Here is a 25,984-nt window from a genome sequence, read left to right as displayed (position 1 = left end):
CACCAAGACTCTTCCTAGAGCTGGCCGCAGGCCAAACTGAGTAATCAGGGGAGAAGGTCCTTGGTCTGGGATGTGACCAAGAATCTGATGGTCACTCTGACAGAGCTCTAGAGTTCCTCTGTGGAGATGGGAGAACATTTCAGAAGGACAACCATCTTTGAGGCACTCCACCAATCAGGCCTTTTATAGTAGAGTAGCCAGATGGAAGCCACTCCTCTGCAAAAGGCACATGACAGCCTGCTTGGAGTTTGCCAAAAAGGCACCTAAAGACTCAGACATGAGAAAGTAGATTCTCTGGTCTGATGAAAGCATTATTGAACTCTTTGGCATGGAGGAAATCTGGCACCATCCCTAAGGTGGATATGTTTTTCAGCGGCAGGGACTGGGAGACTAGTCAGGATCGAGGCAAAGATGAACGGAGCAAAGTGCAGAGAGATCCTTAATGAAAACCAGCTCTAGAGTACTCAGGAACTCAGACTGGGGCGAAAGGTTCAGCTTCCAACAGGACAATGACCCTAAGCACACAACAATAACAATGCAGGAGTAAAGGGTGTGCCAATCTTGTAGCATCATACCCAAGAAGACTTGAGGCTGTAATCGCTGTCAAAGGTGCTTCAACAAAGTACTGAGTAAAGGGTCTGAATAATTATGTAAATGTGATATATCCTTTTTTTTTTAAATACATTTGCTAAATGTTCTAAAAACCACATTTTGCCTTGTAATTATGGGGTATTGTGTATAGGTTGTTGAGGGGAAAAAACAAGCAATTGAATCCATTTTAGATTAAGGGTGTGGGAAAAGTGAAGAGGTCTGAATACTTTCCGAATTTACTGTGCATTTTTTAAATCTTCAACGGAAGAGTCCTGGCCTCCATCATTCTTAAATGGAAGAGGTTTGGAACCACCAAGACTCTTCCTAGAACTGGCCGCCCGGCCAGACTGAGCAGGGTGGTGACCAAGAACCCAATGGTCACTCTGACAGAGCTCTTTTTTTTAAGATGTAAAAAATGCACAGGGCTTTCGGAAGGTATACAGACCCGTTCACATTTTTTATCCTTGTATTCCTACTGCTGTATCATCAAAGGTGCTTTCTAAGAGAGTCTCAGAAATTGCTAATATATCCTACGATTTAGCAAATTACTAATCTCATGAACTTTGTTTCTGAGGCTACATATGAGCTAACTTTAACCGTTTCCTGGGTAGCTTATATAAAACTGAACTCATAATGATAATAGGTTGTATTTAAAAAAAAAAAGGTTTCTGATTATAACAGAGGAATAAGTGGATTTTTGAGCAGGGTGCGCTATTATTTGTGCCACTTCTACCGAGGCGGCAGGTAGCCTAGTGGTTAGAGCGTTGGGCCAGTAACCGAATCCCCGAGCAAACAAGGTAAAAATATGTCGTGCTGCCCCTGAACAAGGCAGTTAACCCACTGCTCCCCGGTAGGCCTTGTAAATAAGAATTTGTTGACCTGCCTAGTTAAATAAAGATTAAAGGTTTTGTTGATGGTGGTGAAATACGCTGCCTCAGGCCCCATTCCAGAATCTCCCATATGTGATTGAGACACACACACACACCCTTTATCCTCCTTTGAGACAACTCTTTCAAAGTCACTGCGTTCTCTTCTAGCCATGGTAGCCTAAATAATGGCCAACTGGGCATTTGTATGTCCCTAAGCATGATGGCATGTTAATTTCTTAACCACACCTGTGTGGAATCACCTACTTTTAATATACACTGAGTGTACAAAACATTAGGGACATTCCATGACAGACTGACCAGGTGAAAGCTACAGATGCCCATTATCAGCAACCATCACTCCTGTGTTGCAATGGCACGTTGTGTTAGCTAATCCAAGTTTAGCATTTTAAATCAGTTTTGCTGATTAAAGAAGCAATAAAACTGTCCGGTTTTCGACTAGTTGAGTATCTGGAGCATCAGCATTTGTGGGTTCGATTACGTGCTCAAAATGGCCAGAAACAAAGAACTTTCTTCTGAAACTCGTCAGTCTATTCTTGTTCTGAGAAATGAAGGCTATTCCATGCGAGAAATTGCCAAGAAACTGAAAATCTCGTACAACGCTGCATACTACTCCTCTTCTAGGCAGAGTTGCAAAGAGAAAGTCTTATCTCAGACTGGCCAATAAAAAGAAAAGATTAAGATGGGCAAAAGATCTCCGACAGAGGAACTCTGCCTAGATGGTCAGCATCCCGGAGTCGCCTCTTCACTGTTGACGTTGAGACTGGTGTTTTGCGGGTACTATTTAATCAAGCTGCCAGTTGAGTACTTGTGAAGCGTCTGTTTCTCAAACTAGACACTCTAACCCAAACTTTTGAACGGCAGTGTGTGTGCGTGTGTGGTTTTCTTATTTTCGCATCATGTCATGTCTCTGACCCAGAATGTGTCTCTTCTCTCCTTCAGGAGGCCCTACAGAGTATCGCCACAGACCCCGGGCTCTACCAGATGCTTCCCAGATTCAGCACTTTTATTTCTGAAGGGGTGAGCTGTTTTTCCTGTCAATTACTCTCACCCAGGGCTCTAAAGTGCAACCAATTTGGTCGCATATGAAACAAAGTATTTAGCTGTGCAACCAGGAGTTTTATTTTAGGAACACTTTTGCGACTAGGAGAAAAATATCCCAGATAAAAATGGTTTTAATGATAAGGCCACTGTCGTGTCTTTGTCATCATTAAAGGTGAAGACTGTTATTTTATCAAATAAATTGAAGTGATTAACTTCTTGGCGCACCCATCCCGTTAGCGGGATCATTTTCGTCAGCAACCGCTGAACAGCATAGCGCCACAGTCAAATAATATTACTAAAAAATATTCATATTCATGAAATCACAAGTGCAGTATTGCAAAACACAGTTTAGCCTTTTGTTAATCAACCTGTCGTCTCAGATTTAGACATTTTGCTTTACAGCGAAAGCAATCCAAGCGTTTGTAAGTTTATCCATAGCATAACATAACATTATGTACACTAAGCATTAAGTAGCTAGGTCACGAAAAGCAATCAAAATAATCGTTTACCTTTGATCTTCGGATGTTTTCACTCACGAGACTCCCAGTTACACAACAAATGTTCCTTTTGTTCCATAAAGATTATTTTTATACCCAAAATACCTCCGTTTGTTTGTCGCGTTATGTTCAGAAATCCACAGGAAAGAGCGGTCACGACAACGCAGACGAAAGTTCCAAATAATATCCATAATGTCCACAGAAACATGTCAAACATTTTTTATAATCAACCCTCAGGCTGTTTTTAAAATATATATTCGATAATATATCAACCGGGTGTGTAGGTTTTTCAATAACACCGGGAGGAACAATGGCCGCTTTACTCTGTAGCGCAAAACTCACTCTGAGAGCCCACACCTATCCACTTACGCAATGTGATCTTTCACACTCATTTTTCATAATCAAAGCCTGAAACTATGTCTAAAGACTGTTGACACCTTAGGGAAGCCATAGAAAAAGGAATCTGGTTGATATCCCTTTAAGTGGAGGATAGGCATGCATAGGAACAGAGAGGTTTCAAAATAAGAGGCACTTCCTGATTGGATTTTCCTCAGGTTTTCGCCTGCAATATCAGTTCTGTTATACTCACAGACAATATTTTTTACAGTTTTGGAAACTTTAGTGATCTCTATCCTAATCTGACAATAATATGCATATTCTAGTTTATGGGGCTGAGAAATAGGCACGTTTTTTAGCCAAAATGAAAATACTGCCCCCTACACGCAAAAGGTTAAACTAATCATGTAAATGTAATTAACTAGGATGTCGGGGCACCACGGACAATCTTCATATTACAAAGTTATAATTTTCCGAATATAACTCTTCAGATATTTTAATATCTGATCAATTAGTCTTCTATTAATGAATTCTGAATAAATGAATCCTCCATAACCTACAGTGGGGAGAACAAGTATTTGATACACTGCTGATTTTGCAGGTTTTCCTACTTACAAAGCATGTAGAGGTCTGTCATTTTTATCATAGGTACACTTCAACTGTGAGAGACGGAATCTAAAACAAAAATCCAGAAAATCACATTGTATGATTTTTAAGTAATTCATTTGCATTTTATTGCAAGACATAAGTTTTTGATACATCAGAAAAGCAGAACTTAATATTTGGCAATTACAGAGATCATATGTTTCCTGTAGTTCTTAACCAGGTTTGCACACACTGCAGCAGGGATTTTGGCCCACTCCGCCATACAGACCTTCTCCAGATCCTTCAGGTTTCGGGGCTGTCGCTGGGCAATACGGACTTTCAGCTCCCTCCAAAGATTTTCTATTGGGTTCAGGTCTGGAGACTGGCTAGTCCACTCCAGGACCTTGAGTTGCTTCTTACGGAGCCAACAGTTGTTGCCTTCTCACCAAACTGCTTGCCTATTGTCCTGTAGCCCATCCCAGCCTTGTGTAGGTCTACAATTCTATCCCTGATGTCCTTACACAGCTCTCTGGTCTTGGCCATTGTGGAAAGGTTGGCGTCTGTTTGATTGAGCGTGTGGACAGGTGTCTTTTATACAGGTAACGAGTTCAAACAGGTACAGTTAATACAGGTAATGAGTGGAGAACAGGAGGGCTTCTTAAAGAAAAACGAATAGGTCTGTGAGAGCTGGAATTCTTACTGGTTGGTAGGTGATCAAATACTTATGTCATGCAATAAAATGCTAATTGATTACTTAAAAATCATACAATGTGATTTTTCTGGATTTTTGTTTTAGATTCCGTCTCACACAGTTGAAGTGTACCTATGAGAAAAATTACAGACCTCAACATGCTTTGTAAGTGGGACAACCTGCAAAATCGGCAGTGTATCAAATACTTGTTCTCCCCACTGTATATAAATAGGCCCATGTGAACCCTGATATTGAGGGTGCGCCATGCGGCTGTGCCTTATGGGGAAAGGGGGTACTCCATGCGGCCGTGCCTAACAGGGAAAGGGGGTGATGGAGCCGGTCGGGCACAACCCAGGCGACATGGAGATGTGGGAATCCGAGCTCGGGCGAGAGCCAAAGCCACCCTCCTGGCCCAGAACCCCTTGCCGAGGGAAGGGAGAAGTGGAGGGCGTGGGCCCCCTACCCAGTCCTCAGAGAGTCATAGATACTCCCGCCGTTTACCCGTGCTTCATTGGTCTGTTTTGCTTGATGGCCCTCCAATCTGCACTTGATAGATGTTCCTCTGACCTGCAACCATTTTCTACAGTTATGTGTTCCCTTTCTTGTAGTGTATCTTATTTGGGCTTATAGATAGTAAATCCTTCATCAGTTGAACCGCAATAATGTCGGCTAAAGTGATTTTGAACGTTTTTAATATTGTGATAGTGAAGAGCAAAATTCCTCTCAAGAGAATTAACATTACAGTTACACCAACTAGTAGGCTAATCACACAATTGTACAAAATGGTAAGACAACTGGTGAAGAAAGTTACCCCTCTACATACACATTTCTTTACCGGAATCTCTAAATGGAAATACTGGCAGATCCATAAAATGTCCTTTGACAGTAGTAGATCTAATTACATTTAGAGGATTCTAAATTAATATCTAAGGTGCTTTTATACAATTATAATGCAGGGTTTAAAAAAACTGTTTTAAAAGGTTTATGTTTATTAAGTAGTCTTGCTTGTCTCAGCAGCGCGAAACGGTGCTGAAATAGTTGACCACACGCGGGTAGCCTATTGCTTGTTGGGGGGGATTTTCACACGGTAGCCAAGCTATTAAACTAGTTGTTGGGTAACAGATCAGAATTCCTTAACACGCGTTACTGTATGTGTTTCTATATTCTCTCACTCTTGCTGTCTTGACCTCTGAATGCTCGGCTATGAAAAGCCAACTGACATTTACACTGTACACTCCATACACTCTAAAAAGAAAAGGTTCCTGGAGTATCCTATAGGGGATCTTCAAATTGAAACTGTGGGGGAACTCTTATAAATTCTTCAATGAACCCTTGAAAAGGGTTATTCAAAGAACCCCTTATAATGGTTCCTTGAAGAACCTTTTGGGGTTCATTTTTTTTAACTCCCTGTCCACCCTCCCTAAATAATAATAACAATATTGACAATTATTGATTTAAATAATTAATTGTTTATTTAGTGGCACCACAAATGTGAATTAATATTTACCAAACAATTTACCAAACAAAACACATTACAAAATTGCACCATTTCTGCAGAGACATCAGACCATAATAAATAAAACATTTACTTTGTATAGTGCTTTTCATTACAATTTCCAGCAAGACTATTCAAGCTATCGACTCACTGATGGTTGAAGATGATGGGCGATCGGCAAAGGCCATCTGGAATCTGCTGGCATCACGGAACAACATCAACATCGCTCTAATCACAGTGAGAAGACAGTTGAAGGAACTTGAGTGGACTTATGGAAAGGCTCTGTAAGACATTTTATATATGAACTCAGCAAAAAAAGAAACGTCCTCTCACTGTCAACTGAGTTTATTTTTAGCAAATTTAACATGTGTAAATATTTGTATGAACACAACAAGATTCCACAACTGAAACATAAACTGAACAAGTTCCACAGACATGTGACTAACAGAAATTGAATACTGTGTCCCTGAAAAGGGGGGGTCAAAATCAAAAGTAACAGTCCGTATCTGGTGTGGCCAAGAGCTGCATTAAGTACTGCAATGTAGCTCCTCCTCATGGACTGCACTAGATTTGCCAGCTCTTGCTGTGAGATGTTACCCCACTCTTCCACCAAGGCACCTGCAAGTTCCCCGGACATTTCTGGGGGGAATGTCCCTAGCCTTTACACTCCGATACAACAGGTCCCAGATGTGCTCAATGGGATTTAGATCCGGGCTCTTTGCTGGCCATGGCAGAACACTGACATTCCTGCCTTGCAGGAAATCACTCACAGAACGAGCAGTATGGCTGTTGGCATTGTCATGCTGGAGGCTCATTTCAGGATGAGCCTGCAGGAAGGATACCACATGAGGGAGGAGGATGTCTTCCCTGTAACGCACAGCATTGCGATTGCCTGCAATGACAACAAGCTCAGTCCGATGATGCTGTGACAAACCACCCCAGACCGTGACAGACCCTCCACCTACAAATAGACCCCGCTCCAGAGCACAGGCCTCGATGTAACGCTCATTCCTTCGACGATAAACGCTAATCCGACCATCACCCCTGGTGAAACAAAACCGCAACTCGTCAGTGAAGAGCACTTTTGCCAGTCCTGTCTGGTCCAGCGACGGTGGGTTTGTGCCCATAGGCGACGTTGTTGCTGGTGATGTCTGGTGAGGACCTGCCTAACAACAGGCCTACAAGCCCTTAGTCCAGCCTTTCTCAACCTATTGCGGATAGTCCGAGCACTGATGGAGAGATTGTGGGTTCCTGGTGTAACTCGGGCAGTTGTTGTTTCCATCCTGTACCTGTCCCGCAGGTGTGATGTTCGGATGTACCGATCCTGTGCATGTGTTGTTACACGTGGTCTGCCACTGCGAGGACGATCAGCTGTCCGTCCTGTCTCCCTGTAGCGCTATCTTAGGTGTCTCACAGTACGGACATTGCAATTTATTGCCCTGGCCACATCTGCAGTCCTCATGCCTCCTTGCAGCATGCCTAAGGCACGTTCACACAGATGAGCAGGGACCCTGGGCATCTTTCTTTTGGTGTTTTTCAGAGTCAGTAGAAAGGCCTCTTTAGTGTCCTAAGTTTTCATAACTGTGACCTCAATTGCCTACTGTCTGTAAGCTGTTAGTGTCTTAATGACCGTTCCACAGGTGCATGGTCATTAATTGTTTATGGTTCATTGAACAAGGATGGGAACCAGTGTTTAAACCCTTTACAATGAAGATCTGTGAAGTTATTTGTATTTTTACAAATTATCTTTGAAAGACAGGATCCTGAAAAGGGGACTTCTTTTTTTGCTGAGTTTATATATATATTTATTTATTATTTAACCTTTATTTAACTAGGCAGGTCAGTTCAGAACAAATTCTTATTTACAATGACGGCCTACCCCGGCAAAACCCAAATGACACTGGGCCAATTGTGCACTGCCCTGTGGGACTCCCAATCGCGTCCGGATGTGATACAGCCTGCATTCGAACCAGGGACTGTAGTGATGCCTCTTGCACCGAGATGCAGTGCCTTAGACCGCTGCGGCACGCGGGAACCATGACCAATATATTTCTTTTTTCAGAACATTATGCATGTGTGTTCTCTTGTTTTCTACTGTTGTGCAGTTTCGACCCGATGATTCATCTGACAAACAAAGAACTTTGCGTCCTGCAGACCCAGGCATGGATCAAAGCTGGCGAGAGTATTTTTATCATTATTTTATTAACGAAAGCATAAAGATGTTGATGAAGAAGCAACATTTGCCTCGGGATCCATCCCGGTTCAGTTTCAAGTCCTCTGGTGGTTACACACTGCCGCCCGGGTTTGCATTGCAAATGAGGACATAAAATATGGTCATGATGCCAGCAGAGTAAGTAGACCTTTGTTGTAAAATAAAGGTTAAATAAAATAAATTAATAAAAGACCTACAACACCTACGGTAGAACTACAGTATATTTAAAACTATATTTTTCATCTCTTCATGTAGGTCTCCTGATTTAAACCCAATCGAACTTGTTTGGCATCAACTGAAAACATAACTCCGTAATGATACAATTCTCCCCCTACCCTCCTTGGCAAGAGTCTTTTGTCCTGCTTATAGCCCATAATGGGTGGATAGATTCATTAGTAATTTACCGTTCTCATTCTCTGACTGGAAACGTAGTTTGCAGAGTTCATGATCTCATTTTCAAGTCCTTGTTTAAAAAAATAACAATTTTTGAGATTATTTTGTTTTCAAATAACCAAAAGTGAGCGGTTGTAATCTGAATAAAGGGATAAAGGCCATTCTTGAACATGGGGTGAGACAATAGGACCTTTTTAATTGTTTTTTTTTTCCAAATAAAATTGAATGTTTTTTCCTCATATCATTTAAACAGGTCGCTCTCCGCCTGACTCTCCACCAATGCCGCCTGGCAATTAACCAAAAACACAGCATCTACAGTGGTATTCCATTTCCAGCGAGGCTATTCAAGGCATCGACTCCCTGATGGTTGAAGATGATGAGCGCTCGGAAAAGGCCATCTGGAATCTTTTGTGTGACTAACGCCTTTAGTGAGAAGGTCTAATGCTTTGATATTTAATCATTTCTGCCCTCCGAATTCATATAAATAGGCCCATGTGCATCTTCATCAGATGAACTGCAACATGTCAGCTAAAGTGATTTAATTCATGAATTCATAAAATTATGTGTGTACAGGACAGAGGAATAGCAATTCTTACACTATTGTTCTAAATTCAATCACCTTCTTCTTCCTCATCATTCATTTCATCGAAATTCCAATTTGAAGTCGTGCATAATTATCAGTTTCTATTTGGTTTATATCCCCCATTCATTGTCAGGTAGAGACACATTAGGCCTTGGAACCCAAAAGCATAATCAGTGATCTAACTCCCCCTTGTGGTGGTCTGGAGCAATGAAGCAGTGACACAGGGTACCGTACTAAAACACAAATGACCTCTAAATCCTGCTGCATAATCTCTACATTTTTTGTTGAGCAACCACTGTACATTAATGTGGATGCTACCTTGATTACAGATAGTCCTGAATGAGTCATGTAGAATAATAGTGAAGACATGAAATAACACATGGAATCATGTAGTAACCAAAATATATTTTATATTTGAGATTCTTCAAAGTAGCCACCCTTTGCGTTGATGACAGCTTTACACACTCTTGGCATTCTCTCAACCAGCTTCACCTGGAATGCTTTCCCAGCGTTCTTGAAGGAGTACCCACATATGCTGAGCACTTGTTGGCTGCTTTTTCTTCACTCTGCAGTCCAACTCATCCCAAACCATCTCAATTTGGTTGAGGTCGGGTGATTGTGGGGGCCAGGTCATCTGATGCAGCACTCCATCACTCTCCTTGGTCAAATAGCCCTTACACAACCTGGAGGTGTGTGTTGTGTCATTGTCCTGTTAAAAACAAATGATAGTCCCACTAAGCCCAAACCAGATGGAATGGTGTATCGCTGCAGAATGCTGTGGTAACCATGCTGGTTGTGTGCCTTGAATTCTAAATAAATCACAGACAGTGTCACCAGCAAAGCACCATCACACCACCTCCTCCATGCTTCACGGTGGGAACCACAGAGACACGGCGGTTGGAACCAAAAATCTCAAATTTGGACTCATCAGATCAAAGGACAGATTTCCACCGTCCTAATGTTCATTGCTCGTGTTTCTTGTCCCAAGCAATTCTCTTCTTTCTGTTGGTGTCTTTTAGTAACGGTTTCTTTTCAGCAATTCGATCATGAAGGCCAGATTCTTATGAACAGTTGATGTTTAGGTGTGTCTGTTACTTGAATTCTGTGAAGTATTTATTTGGGCTGCAATGTTTGAGGCTGGTAACTCTAATGAGTGTATCCTCAGCAGAGGTAACTCTCGGTTTTCATGAGAGAATTTCATCATAGAGCTTGATGGTTTTTGCGACTGCACCTGAAATGTTCCGGATTGACTGACCTTCATGTCTTGAAGTAATGGACTGTCATTTCCCTTTGCTTACTTGAGCTGTTCTTGCCATAATATGGACTTGGTCTTTTACCAAATAGGGCTATCTTCTGTATACCACCCCTACCTTGTCACAACACAACCGATTGGCTCAAAGGCATTAAGAAGGAAAGAAATTCCACAAAATAACTTAGGCACAACTATTAATTGAAATTCATCCCAGATGATTACCTCATGAAGCTGGTTGAGAGAATGCCAAGAGTGTGCAAAGCTGTCAAGGAAAAATGTGGCTACTTTGAAAAAATATATATTTTGATTTGTTTAACACTTTTTTTGGTTACTACATGATTCCGTATGAGTTATTTCATAGTTTTGATGTCTTCGCTATTTTTCTAAATTAGTAAAAAAATATATATATAGAAAAACCTGGAATGTGTACAGTCGTGGCCAAAAGTTTTGAGAATGACACAAATATTAATTTTGCTGCTTCAGTGTCTTTAGATATTTTTGTCAGATGTTAATATGGAATACTGAAGTATAATTATAAGCATTTCATAAGTGTCAACGGCTTTTATTGACAATTACATGAAGTTGATGCAAAGAGTCAGTATTTGCAGTATTGACCCATCTTTTTCAAGACCTCTGCAATCTGCCCTGGCATGATGTCAATTAACTTCTGGGCCACATTCTGACTGATGGCAGCCCATTCTTGCATAATCAATGCTTGGAGTTTGTCAGAATTTGTGGGTTTTTGTTTGTCCACCCACCTCTTGAGGATTGACCACAAGTTCTCAATGGGATTAAGGTCTGGGGAGATTCCTGGCCATGGACCCAAAATATAGATGTTTTGTTCCCCGAACCACTTAGTTATCACTTTTGCCTTATGGTAAGGTGCCCCATCATGCTGGAAAAGGCATTGTTCATCACCAAACTGTTCCTGAATGGTTGGGAGAAGTTGCTCTCTGAGGATGTGTTGGTACCATTCTTCATTCATGGCTGTGTTCTTAGGCAAAATTGTGAGTGAGCCCCCACTCCCTTGGCTGAGAAGCAACTCCACACACGAATGGTCTCAGGATGCTTTACTGTTGGCATGACACAGGACTGATGGTAGCGCTCACCTTGTCTTCTCCGGACAAGCTTTTTTTCCGGATGCCCCAAACAATCGGAAAGGGGATTCGTCAGAGAAAATGACTTTACCCCAGTCCTCAGCAGTCCAATCCAAGTACCTTTTGCAGAATATCAGTCTGTCCCTGATGTTTTTCCTGGAGAGAAGTTGCTTCTTTGCTGCCCTTCTTGACACCAGGCCATCCTCCAAAGGTCTTCGCCTCACTGTGCGTGCAGATACAGTCACACCTGCCTGCTGCCATTCCTGAGCAAGCTATGGTGGTGCCCCGATCCCGCAGCTGAATCAACTTTAGGAGATGGTCCTGGCGCTTGCTGGACTTTCTTGGGCGCCCTGAAGCCTTCTTTACAACAATTGAACCGCTCTCCTTGAAGTTCTTGATGATGCGATAAATGTTTGATTTAGGTGCAATCTTACTGGCAGCAATATCCTTGCCTGTGAAGCCCTTTTTGTGCAAAGCAATGATGACGACACGTGTTTCCTTGCAGATAACCATGTTTGACAGAGGAAGAACAATGATTCCAAGCACCACCCTCCTTTTGAAGCTTCCAGTCTGTTATTCGAACTCAATCAGCATGACAGAGTGATCTCCAGCCTTGTCCTCGTCAACACTCACACCTGTGTTTACAAGAGAATACCTGGCATGTTTACAAGAGAATCCCTGACATGCTGGTCCTTTTGTAGCAGGGCTGAAATGCAGTCAAAATGTTTTTGGGGGGGATTCAGTTAATTTGCATGGCAAAGAGGGACTTTGCAATTCATCTGATCACTATTCATAGCATTCTGTTGTGTATGCACATTGCCATCATACAAACTGAGGCAGCAGACTTTGTGAAAATGAATATTTGTGTAATTCTCAAAACTTTTGGCCACGACTGTAGGTGTCAACTTTTGACTGGTACTGTACTTTTTAAAAAGCAAGCGTAATATCGACACTGGGATGCTGCTGTCGGATCACATGTCCTGTCGTAGAGTAAGGCACCCACCCAAAGTAGAATACCTCTTAGGCAACTGTATGAAACGTGATCAACCCTCAGTCTGGAGACCTACTTTGTGCGCAAGCTTTTGCTCAAGTATTGCTCAACACATCAGAGACACTTTATCAAGATCCGGTGAGCAGCTCATTTCTAAAATGTGACCCGTTTCAGCAATCTAGGCGTATGTCGCAAGTCACAACATTTAAAAAATGTTTTGTGTATTAAAACTTAACAAAAATTATTATTTAATGAAAGGGGTTGCAGTTTGCCGTGAAGCTTTCATCCATGTATACGGACGAGTAAGAGTCTAGTTACAGTTGGATATTATACATTTCCAATTTTGTCAAAGTTGTTTTCATTGCAAGTTAAAGCTTGCTGTTACCTAGCTAGCTGAAGTTCGATGGCTGGCTTGCTAGCTAACAGTGAACCTATTTGGCTAGCTATGAAAATCGGTTTGTATTGCTATTACTCTATGGTATGGGATGATAGTTCAATGTTTAGCTAGCTAACATTAACATTACATGTCTACTGTTAAAGAAAAGACCCCAAGTTAAAGCTTGCTGTTAGCTAGCTAATGTTAGCTGAGGTTAGATAGCTGGCTTGCTAGTTAACATTAACATGCGTGTATGAACTGTGTGTAATGTTAGTGATGTTGGACTGGAGGATGATACGGTGCTGGTGGAAAGCTATGACTGGCAACAACACCTGACTCTGTACTTTTTGAGAAGATCAGGGAGTTTTGCGATGAAGAGGCTATGGACATCACATGCCCTGCACCAAAGTCAAGGGCAGGACAGAAACAGGCTCTCCGAAAAGGCCTAAAACTTTCCCTTGTTCATGCGCGGTTCTGACGGACCAGTCATCAGCACTATCTGCAGTGCCTCTATTCAAATGACTCTCTCCTAACATGCACACCATACGTTGCTGCTACTATTTTTCTTCACTTTTCCCCTGATTGTATGCATATAACTACCTTATCTTTCACTGATATTGTTCTTGTACATACTGTATAATGTTATTTATATTGACACTTTCTATTTCTGATATTGCTACTATGCAAGTAACCATTTGGCTGTACCGTTTACAGCTTCTGCAGAGACCCATCCACTTAGCAAGACATTGTTGTATACTATTGATATGTGTGGTCGTAACATAATTTTGTGACATACCACAATATCAAGTGTCCACCACATAAATATATGGCGCATGCATCTGTTATTGTACTGTACATGTGCACCTCACTGAGGTTTCAACTCAGGTTGCATGGCCTTAACTTATGTATGGAATACTATGTGATAAGTGTGTGTGTAACATTATATAAAGTATGGTAATGTACAGGGGGGAAGGCATTTGGGCAGTGGTCAAAAATACTTCAGTAAAAATACTTTATAGTACTAGTTAAGTATTTTTGGGGGGGGAGTATCTGTACATTACTATTTATAGTTTTGGCAACTTTTACTTCACTACATTCTGAATTAAAATTATGTACTTTTTACTCCATACATTTTCCCTGACACCCAAAAGTACTTGTTGTCCAATTCACACACTTATCAAGAGAACATTCCTGGTCATCCCTACTGCATTTGATCTGGCAGACTCACTAAACACAAATACTTTGTTTGTAAATTATGTCTGAGTGTTGGAGTGTGCCCCTGGCTATCCATCAATGGAAAAAAAATGATCGGGCCATCTGGTTTAATATAAGGAATTTGAAATTATTTATATTTTTACTTTTGATACTTAAGTAGATTTTAGCAATTCCATTTACTTAAGTATTTTTTTACCAAATACTTTTACTCTAGCATTTTACTGGGTGACTTTTACTTTTACTCCAGTCATTTTTCTAGTAAGGTATCTTTACTTTTACTCAAGTATGACAATTTAGTACTTTTTCCACCACTGGATGTGGCTGGGGGTCATAGCATTTATTTCACATGACCCATCAATTTAGTGTGTCTGGGAAAGCGTCATCTAATATTTATCAAATATTTCTGTCTGGACACTTGCTGTTTACCTGACATTTTTCCTTATTGTAGGCTCACTGTTTAGCACATGACCTCATGTGAATCCTTAAAGAGATGGGTGGGGCTGTTTCTGTTTACCTGGAATGGTTCCTTATTGTAGGCTACTACTTTTACTCATTTAGTCTTAATCTTTACTACACTACTCACTGTTTAGCACATGACATCACATGTGAATCCTTAAAGAGATGGGTTGAGCTGGCTTAAGAGGGTGTGAACAATGCTGAATGGGTGTAGACAAAGGAGAGCTCTCCCGTAGGTACCAAAACATTCAAGGGCCCTTTTCTCAAAAGTGAGTTTACAAGTTATCAACTTCCAAAGCAGAAATACATTCCCATTGTTCCTCAAAAATGCAGTGTATGATATACAATTTTGTAGCTCTGAGTCTCAACTTTTTGCCAATGTAAAAAAAACACACAAAAAAACACATTTTGCAACAAGAAGACTGAATTCACTGAGTCACAAATGTGGTTTGTTAGAGGGGGACAGAAATGAAAGCCTGCACACCCATTAGCTCTCATGAGGGATGGTTGACCACCCTTGATGTAAAACACTGCAACATTACAAACAAATACGTTTTATGCCTTTTGAAAAAATTCACTCATTCAATATATCAAATGGCTATGGTAGGCTACAAGTCATTTTATTCAGCTGAAGCATGTCCACAAATGTTGTTCATGAAAATGTACCTTTTCTAGTTTAGTCATATTTATCTTAGCTACCTTATAGGTGTTTACTTTGCAGGCTGATAAGCATCTATTGAGTTGAAATATCCCCTACATTGGATGCCCAAATCAACTGTAAGTATCTACAAAACAAGTTTTGAAGCCACATAATCCAAAAGAAAGGCTACCTCTAATCTTTTTTACTAAAATGAATGTTCACGATTCACTATTATTTTGATTCACATGATTCGATTCAACACAATTGAACCGAATACCAACTAATGCAATGGCAAAGTTAATAGTTTGTTTCGTTGAAAATAATAGTTTAATTATATGAATCGTTTGAAAAAAGTAAATCAACTTTATGGCCTTGTTTGCGAGTGTCGGTGATGTAGTTTTTGGGACATGAGATGACAAACAGTAATAGCCTACATGCTAATAATAGCTCAACAGTTAACTAGAGGGTAAAATATATGTTTGAATCTATCATACCCCCCCCAGAAAAAATGCTACCCTCCCCTGTTATTGTAATGGGGTTAAAATGCTAACCTCCCCTGTTATTGTAATGGTGAGAGGTGAGCATGTCTTGCGGGTATGCTAACCTCCCCTGTTATTGTAATGGTGAGAGGTTAGCATGTCTTGGGGGTATGATATAAAATGCTAACCTCCTCTGTTATTGTAATGGTGAGAGGTCAGCATGTCTTGGGGGTATGATATAAAATGCTAACCTCCCCTGTTATTGTAATGGTGAGATGTTAGCATGTCTTGGGGGTATGATATAAAATGCTAACCTCCCCTGTTATTGTAATGGTGAGAGGGCAGCATGTCTTGGGGGTATGCTAATCTCCCCTGTTATTGTAATGGGGATATATAATGCTAACCTCCCCTGTTATTGTAATGGTGAGAGGTTAGCATGTCTTGGGGTATGATATTTGTGCGTTTAACTTTCTCACTCGTCATTATTCAGGATTCATTCAGCGGTATCCGTAATAATGGTAGCATCCACATTCATGCAGAAGTGTTTAGAAACATATTATATTCTTATTTACGATAAAGGTGACTTCAAAATGACACTTATGTGCCATTAATTTCTATTGGGCACAAAGTAATCTGAAACGCAACCAAAACAAACAGCAAATGCAGCCAACAAGTTTGTAGTCACAAGCTTGATATAGTCATTGCATGCTAGGAATATTGGACCAAATACTAAACTTTTGACTACATCAAATCACATTTTATTGATCACATACACATGTTTAGCAGATGTTATTGCAGGTGTAGCGAAAGGTTTGTAAGTTAATTTATCACAATACTTTTGGTCCCCTAAAATTGGGGGACTATGTGCAACAGTGCTGTAATTTCTAAACGGTTCTCTACATTGTTCTCTACATTGTGTAAAAGCACAATTTTCCTATTGGGATGCATTACATGAAAATTGTACACTGTCTCTTTAAAAATGTCAGGTTTGTGATGATGAAATGCAAGAGATCTGTCATTCATTGCTATGATCATTATTGATGCAATCCCCTCTGGACTTACTGTACTTTTTAAGGATGTGGCCAAATCTATGCCCGCTTCTTTACCATCTCTGATCCAGCTGACAAGATATGTTTCTCTCCTACTGTTTTTAACAACAATGATTTAAATATGATGTTTCAGTCCGTTATGTCATAAAAAATCTTTCTGGAATGGCCTTCTCTCTTACGTCCTCCTGTAGGTCCGTGTGAACGTGGTGCAGAACAACCTGGCCCTGCTCATCTACCTGATGAGGATGGTCAAGGCCCTCATGGACAACCCCACTCTCTACCTAGAGAAATATGTAAGAGCCGCCATGAACTGAAAATGAACCGTCAACTGAAAATGAAATCGAAACGCATTAAACCGAACTATGACGCAGATCAATATTACACACAAACTGAAAACCAAATCTTAACATAATCATAACAAACTTTATAGAGTATTTCAATACAGACAGTCCTCAACTCAGTGCTGATCATAACACATGAATGTGTCCCTCTCTTGGTTCCCTGGTGATGGTCTAGCTGCATGAGTTGATCCCAGCGGTGGTGACGTGTATAGTGAGTAAGCAGCTGTGTTTGCGGCCTGACGTGGACAACCACTGGGCTCTGAGGGACTTCGCTGCCCGTCTGATGGCCCAGAGCTGTAAGACCTTCAGCACCACCACCAACAACATCCAGTCGCGCATCACTAAGACCTTCACCAAGGTATGTGGAGATGCATCCGATTTATCAGGGTGTGTGTGTGTGGCTTTTTTGTAAAAAATTTTAAAAAAGAACACCATTTCATTAAACATATAATACTGGGATTGAGACAATAATTGGTGGTATTATTATTAGCCATGAACATCACCTTCCATCTATTTCTCTCAGAGCTGGTTGGATGACAAGACTCAGTGGACGACACGCTACGGCTGTATCGCTGGACTGTCTGAACTAGGACCTGACGTGAGTTGTGCATTTGTCTCTTGCACACTTGAAGAAATGTTCTCTCCCCATAGTGTTTTCTCTCTCTTCAATTCAAAGTGCCTTATTGGCATGGGAAACATACAAAAGTATGTGGACACCCTTTCAAATTACTGGATTTGTCTATTTCAGCCAAACCCGTTGCTGACAGGTGTATAAAATCGAGCACACAGGCATGCAATCTCCAAAGACAGACATTGGCAGTTGAATGGCATTACTAAAGAGCTCAGTGACTTTCAACATGGCACCGTCATATGATGCCACCTTTCCAACAAGTCAGTTCGTCAAAATTCTGCCCTGCTAGAGCTGTCCCGGGCCAACTGTAAGTGATGTTATTGTGAAGTGGAAACATCTAGGAGAAGCAATGGCTCAGTCGCAAAGTGGTAGGCCACACAAGCTCACAGAACGGGCCCGCCGAGTGCCGAAGCGTGTAACATGATAAAATTGTCTGTCCTCGGTTGCAACACTCACTTCCGAGTTCCAAACTACCCCTGGAAGCAACGTCAGCACAAGAACTGTTTAGTCAGGAGCTTCCTGAAATGGGTTTCCATGGCCAAGCAGCCACACACAAGCCTAAGATCACCATGCACAATGCCAAGTGTCGGCTGGAGTGGTGTAAAGCTTGCCGCCATTGGACAGTAAACATTACAAATGTCATATTGTGGCTACATACACTGTTGTAACAATGTGCAAATAGTTCAAGTAAATAAATAAACATGTTCTTCACTGGTTACCCTTTTCTTGTGGCAACAGGTCACAAATCTTGCTGCTGTGGTATTTTTTTATTGAACCTTTTATTGGACTCTTCACTGGGTTCATCTCTGTAGGTGATGGCTTTGTTATGTAAGGTTTGGGAATCGTTCCTTTTAGGTGGTTATAGAATTTAACGGCTCTTTTCTGGATGTTGATAATTAGCGGGTATCTGCCTAATTCTGCTCTGCGTGCATTATTTGGTGTTTTACATTGTACACAGAGGATATTTTTACAGAATTCTGCATGCAAAGTCTCAATTTGGTGTTTGTCCCATTTTGTGAATTCTGGTTGGTGAGCGGATCCCAGACCTCACAACCATAAAAGGCAATGGGTTCTAAAACTGATTCAAGTATTTTTTGCCAGATCCTAATCAGTTATAGAACCCATTGCCCTTTATGGTTGTAAGGTCTGGGATCCGCTCACCAACCAAGAATTCACAAAATGGTATGTTGAATTGTATGTTCCCCTCTCTTTCTATCTACCTCCCTCTTCTCACTCTCTCCAGGTGATCAAGACGTTGATCCTGCCCAGGCTCACTGTAGAAGGAGCTCGTATCAAAGCTGTGTCTGATGGACCTGTTGTCTCCAACATTGATAAGATAGGAGCAGACCACGTCCAAAACCTTCTACTGGTGAGGAGCCAAACTTATTGTTCTGCTCATTATTGTTAACTCAAATTCAAATTGTAATACTCAATGCCTCTTTATAATAGAACATGTTTGTTTTATTCTCATGTACCTGATTGTTAACACAAATAAGATCATAGACAACACACAGTATTATAGACACCTCTTCATACAGTACATTTAGGCCAGTTTCCCAGACACAGAGGAAACCTAGTTCTGGACATGCTTTTTAATCTGTGTCCAGGAAACTGGCCTTTAAAGTCACATACCTATCTGTGAGAGATACAGAGATACTTGACTAATATCATCTTTTCTCTCAGAAACACTGTGCCAGCGTCATCGCTAAAGCTTGTCCCCTGCCTGACAACGTGGAGCAGTACCGGGCAGACTACGGTTACCTGGGGCCCATGCTGTGTTCTCATGTGGTCAAGGCCAGGGCCCAGGCAGCACTACAGGCCCAGCAGGTCAACAGAACCACACTCACCATCACACAGGTAGGGCACATGGATGTCAACATCTATTGACCCGGCTTAGTGTTGGGTAAACATGACATTTTATGTAAATGTCGGTGTAAAAAATATGTAAATTCAGTCAGTTCAAGAAGTAAACTTAAATTCCAATTATCTTCATTGAAAAACAAAATGACTGACAATATCAGCAACTTCATCCTGTTAGTGTAAAGTAACGTAACAAAACCCAATCTGATGTTCTACTGGTTCTGTGTTGCAGCCTCGGCCCACCCTAACGGTGTCTCAGAGCGGAATAGGAGGGTCAGGGGGGTCCCGTACCCCCAGCATCATCAAGGTACCCAGCTCCCTCACCCTCATGTCCACCCGACCAGGCACCCCAACACAGCCATCGCCCCCGGCAACCAAGTACATCGTCATGGCAACCAGCTCAGGATCATCTTCCACCCAGCAGGTACTGTGGACGGCAGTTTTGTTGTTTTTATTTTCTTTGAAATAGTAACAAAGACTATTGTATTTAAGAGCATAAATAGTATTCACTAGATATAGTACCAGTCAAAAGTTTGGACACACCTACTCATTCAAGGCTTTTTATTTTTACTATTTTCTACATTGTAGAATAATAGTGAAGACATCAAACCTAACACATATGGAATCATGTAGTAACCAAAAAAGTGTTTAAACAAATCAACATATTTTATATTTGAGATTCTTCAAAGTAGCCACCCTTTGCCTCGATGACAGGTTTGCACACTAATGGCATTCTCTCAACCAGCTTCATGAGGTAGTCACTTGGAATGCATTTCAATTAACAGGTGTGCTTTGTTAAGTTCATTTCTTTCCTTCTTATTGAGTTTGAGCTAATCAATTGTGTTATGACAAGGTAGGGGTGGTATACAGAAGATAGCCCTATTTGGTAAAAGACCATGTCCATATTATGGCAAGAACAACTCAAATAAACAAAGAGAAATTACAGTCAGTCATTGCTATAAAACATGAAGGTCAGTCAATCCGTAAAATTTCAAGAACTTTGAAACTTTCTTCAAGTGCAGTCGCAAATAGTGCAGTCGATATGATGAAACTGGCTCTCATGAGGACCGCCACAGGAAAGGGAGACCCAGAGTTACCTCTGGATAAATTCAGCATCAGAAATTGCAGCCCAAATAAATGCTTAACAGAGTTCAAGTAACATCAACTGTTCAGAGGAGACTGTGTGAATCAGGCCATTGTGGTCGAATTGCTGCAAAGAAACCACAACTAAAGGACACCAATGATAAGAAGAGACTTGCTTGGGCCAAGAAACACAAGCTATGGACATTAGACCGGTGGAAATCTGTCCTTTGGTCTGATGAGTCCAAATTTGAGGTTTTTGGTTCCAACTGCTGTGTCTTTGTGAGATGCGGAGCAGGGGAACGGTCTTATCTCAGCATGTGTTGTTCCCACCGTGAAGCATGTCAGGAGGAGGTGTGATGGTGTTTTGCTGGTGACACTGTCAGTGATTTATTTAGACTTCAAGGCACACTGAACCAGCATGGCTACCACAACATTCTGCAGCGATACGCCACCCCATCTGGTTTGCGCTTAGTCCCACTATAATTTGTTTTTCAACAGGACAATGACCCAACACACCTCCAGGCTGTGTAAGGGCTATTTGACCAAGAATGAGAGTGATTGAGTGCTGCATTAGATGACCTGGCCTCCACATCACTCAACCGAATTGAGATGGTTTGGGATGAGTTGAAACGCAGAGTGAAGGAAAAGCAGCCAACAAGTGCTGAGCATATGTTGGAAAAGCATTCCAGGTGACTACCTCATGAAGCTGTTTGAGAGAATACAAAGCTGTCATCAAGGGAAGGGTGGCTACTTTGAAGAATCTAAAATCTATTTTTGATTTGTTTAACACATGATTCCATGCTATTTCATAGTTTTGATGTGTTCACTATTATTCTACAATGTAGAAAATAGTTTTTTTTTTATTTTTTAAAATCCTGGAATGAGAAGTTGTGCCCAAAACATTTGACTGGTGCTGTATAAGTTGTGGTCGTAAATAAACATTTAATACAGTCATTGATATCCCATACATTCACTTTTTAAACAACATTTAAGTTTCTCTAAAAAATGTCATTATCTAGATGCCCTAGTAGTGGTGATGTGAAATGTAATATTCCCCTCTCCTTTACTTTAGGTGATCACTCGGACTTCCTCCTCAGTGACCAGCACGGTCGCCAGCGCTACCTCCACGCTGCAGCCTCTGGTCAAGCTGGAGTCCGGAGGGTCGCGACCCCTCCAGAAGTACATTGTGGTGTCCCTCCCCTCGTCCTCCTCTCTGGAAAGTAAGAGTGGGGTGCTCCCTCCCTCTTCTTCCACCTCCCCCATCTTGCTGGAAGCCAGGATAAAGGTGGATTGCTCAGACTCCCCTGGCGCCAGCACACAGTCCCCGCACTGAGACTCTGCGTGTGTCCCAAATGGCAAACAATTCCCTTTATAGTGCACTACTGTTGACCAGTGCCCATAGGGCTCTGGTCAAAAGTAGTATGCTATATAAGGAATAGGGTGCCATTTGACACTGGCTTGTAATTGGCTGAGTGGGGTGAGACAGCCATCTGATTGGCTGATAACAGAGACTAGGTGCCTGGGAGCGAGGACTTTTGGTGCAGGTGTGGAAACTAGCTTCTGGAGTAGCAAAGGAATTGTCAGAAATCGGGGGATGTGGCAAGAAAAAGTATGTGAACCCTTTGGAAATACCTGGATTTCTGCATAAATTGGTCATAAAATTTGATCTGATCTTCATCTAGGTCACAACAATAGACAAACATGTAACACACAAACAATTATGTGTTTTCATGTATTTATTGAACACACTGTGTAAACAGCGTGTAAAAAGTATGTGAACCCTTGGATTTAATAACCGGTTGACCCTCCTTTGGCAACAATAACCTCAACCAAAGATTTTCTATAGTTGCTGATCAGACCAGCACAACGGTCAGGAGGAATTTTGGACCATTCCTCTTTACAAAACTGTTTCAGTTCAGCAATATTCTTGGGATGTCTGGTGTGAACTGCTCTCTTGAGGTCATGCCACAGCATCTAAATCAGGTTGAGGTCAGGACAATGACTGGGCCACTGTTGAAGCCATTCTGTTGTTGATTTACTTCTGTGTTTTGGGTCGTTGTCCTGTTACATCTCCCAACTTCTGCAGAGCTTCAGTTGGCGGATAGATATCAAGACATTTTGCAGAAGAATGTTAGGCTAAACTTGGGAATTCATTTTTCCGTCGATGATAGCAAGCTGTCCAGGCCCTGAGGCAGCAAAGGAGCTCCAAACCATGATGCTCCCTCCACCATACTTTACAGTTGGGATGAGGTTTTTATGTTGGTGTGCTTTGCCTTTTTTTCTCCATACATAGTGTTGTGTGTTCCTTCCAAACAACTAAACTGTAGTTTAATCTGTCCACAGAACATCCAGGAGAACTTTTGCAAACTTCAGATGTGCAGCAATGTTTTTTCTGGACAGCAGTGGCTTCTTCTGTGGTGTCTTCCCCTGAACACTATTCTTATTTAGTGTTTTACGTTTCATAGACTCGTCAACAGAGATGTTAGCATGTTCCAGAGATTTCTGTAAGTCTTTAGCTGACACTAGGATTCTTCTTAACCTCATTGAGCATTCTGCGCTGTGCTCTTGCAGTCATCTTTGCAGGACGGCAAATCCTAGGGAGAGTAGCAACAGTGCAGAACCTTTTTCAACAACGTCTTACCGTGGACTGATGAACATCAAGTCTTTTAGAGATACTTTTGTAACCCTTTCCAGCTTTATGCAAGTGAACAATTCTTAATCGTAGGTCTTCTGAGATCTCTTTTGTTCGATGTATGGTTCACATCAGGCAGTGCTTATTAATAGCAAACTCAAATTTTGTGATTGTTTTTTATAGGGCAAGGCAGCTCTAACTAACATCTCCAATCTCGTCTCATTGATTGGACTACAGGTTACCTGACTCCAATGAGCTTTTGGAGAAGTCATTAGTCACATACTTTTTCCAACCTACACTGTGAATGTTTCAATTATGTATTCAATATAGAAAAAATACAATAATGTGTGTGTTATTAGTTTAAGCAGACTGTGTTTGTCAGTTGTGACTTAGATGAAGATCAGATCAAATTTGATGACCAATTTTGCAGAAATCCAGGTAATTCCAAAGGGTTCACATACTTTTTCTTGCCACCATATGTGAAAATATGATGGGTGCGTGCAGTAAAGTCCACAAATAGCATCTCTTTTCCTTATTGTACATATAGTCACACTCGCCTAAAAGCTGTGTGGGCATTTATAATGGTTCAACCAACATTCTAATTGATTTCATGTTCCTTTTTTTACACCCTATAATAAAACTGATGTTGTAATGATTCTATGGCGACTGCTTTATTTTTTTCCATTTATAAGAGTGGAAGAGGGCAATGATATGGTTAACAGCTGATGATCGCAGTAGCACAAACACTGGTAGCCTAAAAGCCTAGATTCTTGCATTCATGGGAAATAATTCAGTAGCAGGCTATTTTGCTGACACTCAAATGGAAGAGTTGGGAAAGGAATGGTGCCAAAAACATTTACATAAGTTCTGTTGAACTACTTCAGTTATGTTGTCATTCTTGACAAGGAGCCGTTGTCGGAGTTGATGTTGGAAGATGTAACATGTCAGTCCTGCAGCATCACTTCTATTGATGAGTAGCATGCAGAGGTGTGCCTGCTCTAGCTCTGATCCAGGGCGTTAGTGCGGGTTCCTCCACTAATGTTATTTAGTCCTAACGCCCGCCCTCATGAAAGAGTACTACTTAATCACTACTACACAAGATCTTTACAAATCTACTGGTGATTTAAACTAATTGCACTTTTAACTGAAGATCATGAGTAGTTGATTATTGGGGCTGGGGAATAAGTCACCAAAAAAGACACCAATCAAGTCCCCGAGGACTGGAGTTGCCCAGGCCTGTCTTAAAACCTTCACATACCAACAATATTCCTACATGTTCACTATTGAATTACTATGTAATGCCTACACCTTACTGTTTATGCCTACTCAATCTCTATTGAATTTGTGTGGGTAGTGTTGTCACTGCTGAATTGCTCCTAATCCCTTTTCATTTCCTACATAAACCCTTTAATTACTATTGAAAACTGACACATTTACTGTTTGCCTATTCAAAATCACCATTGACAGCTTGTTACACTATGTCAATACTAGACTAGTGCACATTTCTTCAAGTTTCTAACTAGTTACAGTGGGGCAAACAAGTATTTAGTCAGCCACCAATTGTGCAAGTTCTCCCACTTACAAAGATGAGAGGCCTGTAATTTTCATCATAGGTACATTTCAACTATGACAGACAAAATGAGAAAAAAAATCCAGAAAATCACATTGTAGGATTTTGAATGCATTTATTTGCAAATTATGGTGGAAAATAAGTATTTGGTCACCTACAAACAAGCAAGATTTCTGGCTCTCACAGACCTGTATCTTCTTCTTTAAGAGGCTCCTCTGTCCTCCACTCGTTACCTGTATTAATGGCACCCGTTTGAACTTGTTATCAGTATAAAAGACACCTGTCCACAACCTCAAACAGTCACACTCCAAACTGCATTATGGCCAAGACCAAGAGCTGTCAAAGGACACCAGAAACAAAATTGTAGACCTGCACCAGGCTGGGAAGACTGAAACTGCAATAGGTAACCAGCTTGGTTTGAAGAAATCAACTGTGGGAGCAATTATTAGCAAATGGAAGACATACAAGACCACTGATAATCTCCCTCGATCTGGGGCTCCACGCAAGATCTCACCCCGTGGAGTCAAAATGATCACAAGAACGGTGAGCAAAAATCCCAGAACCACACGGGGGGACCTAGTGAATGACCCGCAGAGAGCTGGGACCAAAGTAACAAAGCCTACCATCAGTAACACACTACGCCGCCAGGGACTAAAATCCTGCAGTGCCAGACGTGTCCCCCTGCTTAAGCCATGTCAAGGCCCGTCTGAAGTTTGCTAGAGAGCATTTGGATGATCCAGAAGAAGATTGGGAGAATGTCATATGGTCAGATGAAACCAAAATATAACTTTTTGGTAAAAACTCAACTCGTGTTTGGAGGACAAATAATGCTGAGTTGCATCCAAAGAACACCATACCTACTGTGAAGCATGGGGGTGGAAACATCATGCTTTAGGGCTGTTTTTCTGCAAAGGGACCAGGACGACTGATCCGTGTAAAGGAAAGAATGAATGGGGCCATGTACAGTGAGATTTTTAGTGAAAAACTCCTTCCATCAA

At 41.3% G+C, this 25,984-nt stretch overlaps 1 protein-coding gene across 2 annotated transcripts in view; it reads left to right on the top strand.

Annotated features, from left to right (window-relative positions):
• Nucleotides 1–24,074, top strand: part of LOC109864411 (transcription initiation factor TFIID subunit 6-like) — a 57,140-nt gene extending 33,066 nt beyond the window's left edge. The window contains exons 8-15 of one of the 2 annotated variants that reach the window (XM_031797803.1): nucleotides 2,421–2,498; nucleotides 17,061–17,162; nucleotides 17,386–17,568; nucleotides 17,734–17,808; nucleotides 19,085–19,210; nucleotides 19,525–19,698; nucleotides 19,934–20,125; nucleotides 21,857–24,074. In XM_031797803.1, the coding sequence (XP_031653663.1) occupies nucleotides 2,421–2,498; nucleotides 17,061–17,162; nucleotides 17,386–17,568; nucleotides 17,734–17,808; nucleotides 19,085–19,210; nucleotides 19,525–19,698; nucleotides 19,934–20,125; nucleotides 21,857–22,117 (1,191 nt within the window). In that variant the 3' untranslated portion in view covers nucleotides 22,118–24,074. The remainder of the gene's footprint in view (nucleotides 1–2,420; nucleotides 2,499–17,060; nucleotides 17,163–17,385; nucleotides 17,569–17,733; nucleotides 17,809–19,084; nucleotides 19,211–19,524; nucleotides 19,699–19,933; nucleotides 20,126–21,856) is intronic. The other variant, XM_020452187.2, reaches the window with a different exon arrangement.
• Nucleotides 24,075–25,984: the final 1,910 nt, after the last annotated feature.

The sequence above is a fragment of the Oncorhynchus kisutch genome, linkage group LG19, assembly GCF_002021735.2.
Source record: "Oncorhynchus kisutch isolate 150728-3 linkage group LG19, Okis_V2, whole genome shotgun sequence".
NCBI lineage: Eukaryota > Metazoa > Chordata > Actinopteri > Salmoniformes > Salmonidae > Oncorhynchus > Oncorhynchus kisutch.
Note: the sequence above shows the minus strand (reverse complement) of the source record. Positions and strands in the feature narration are given on the sequence as shown.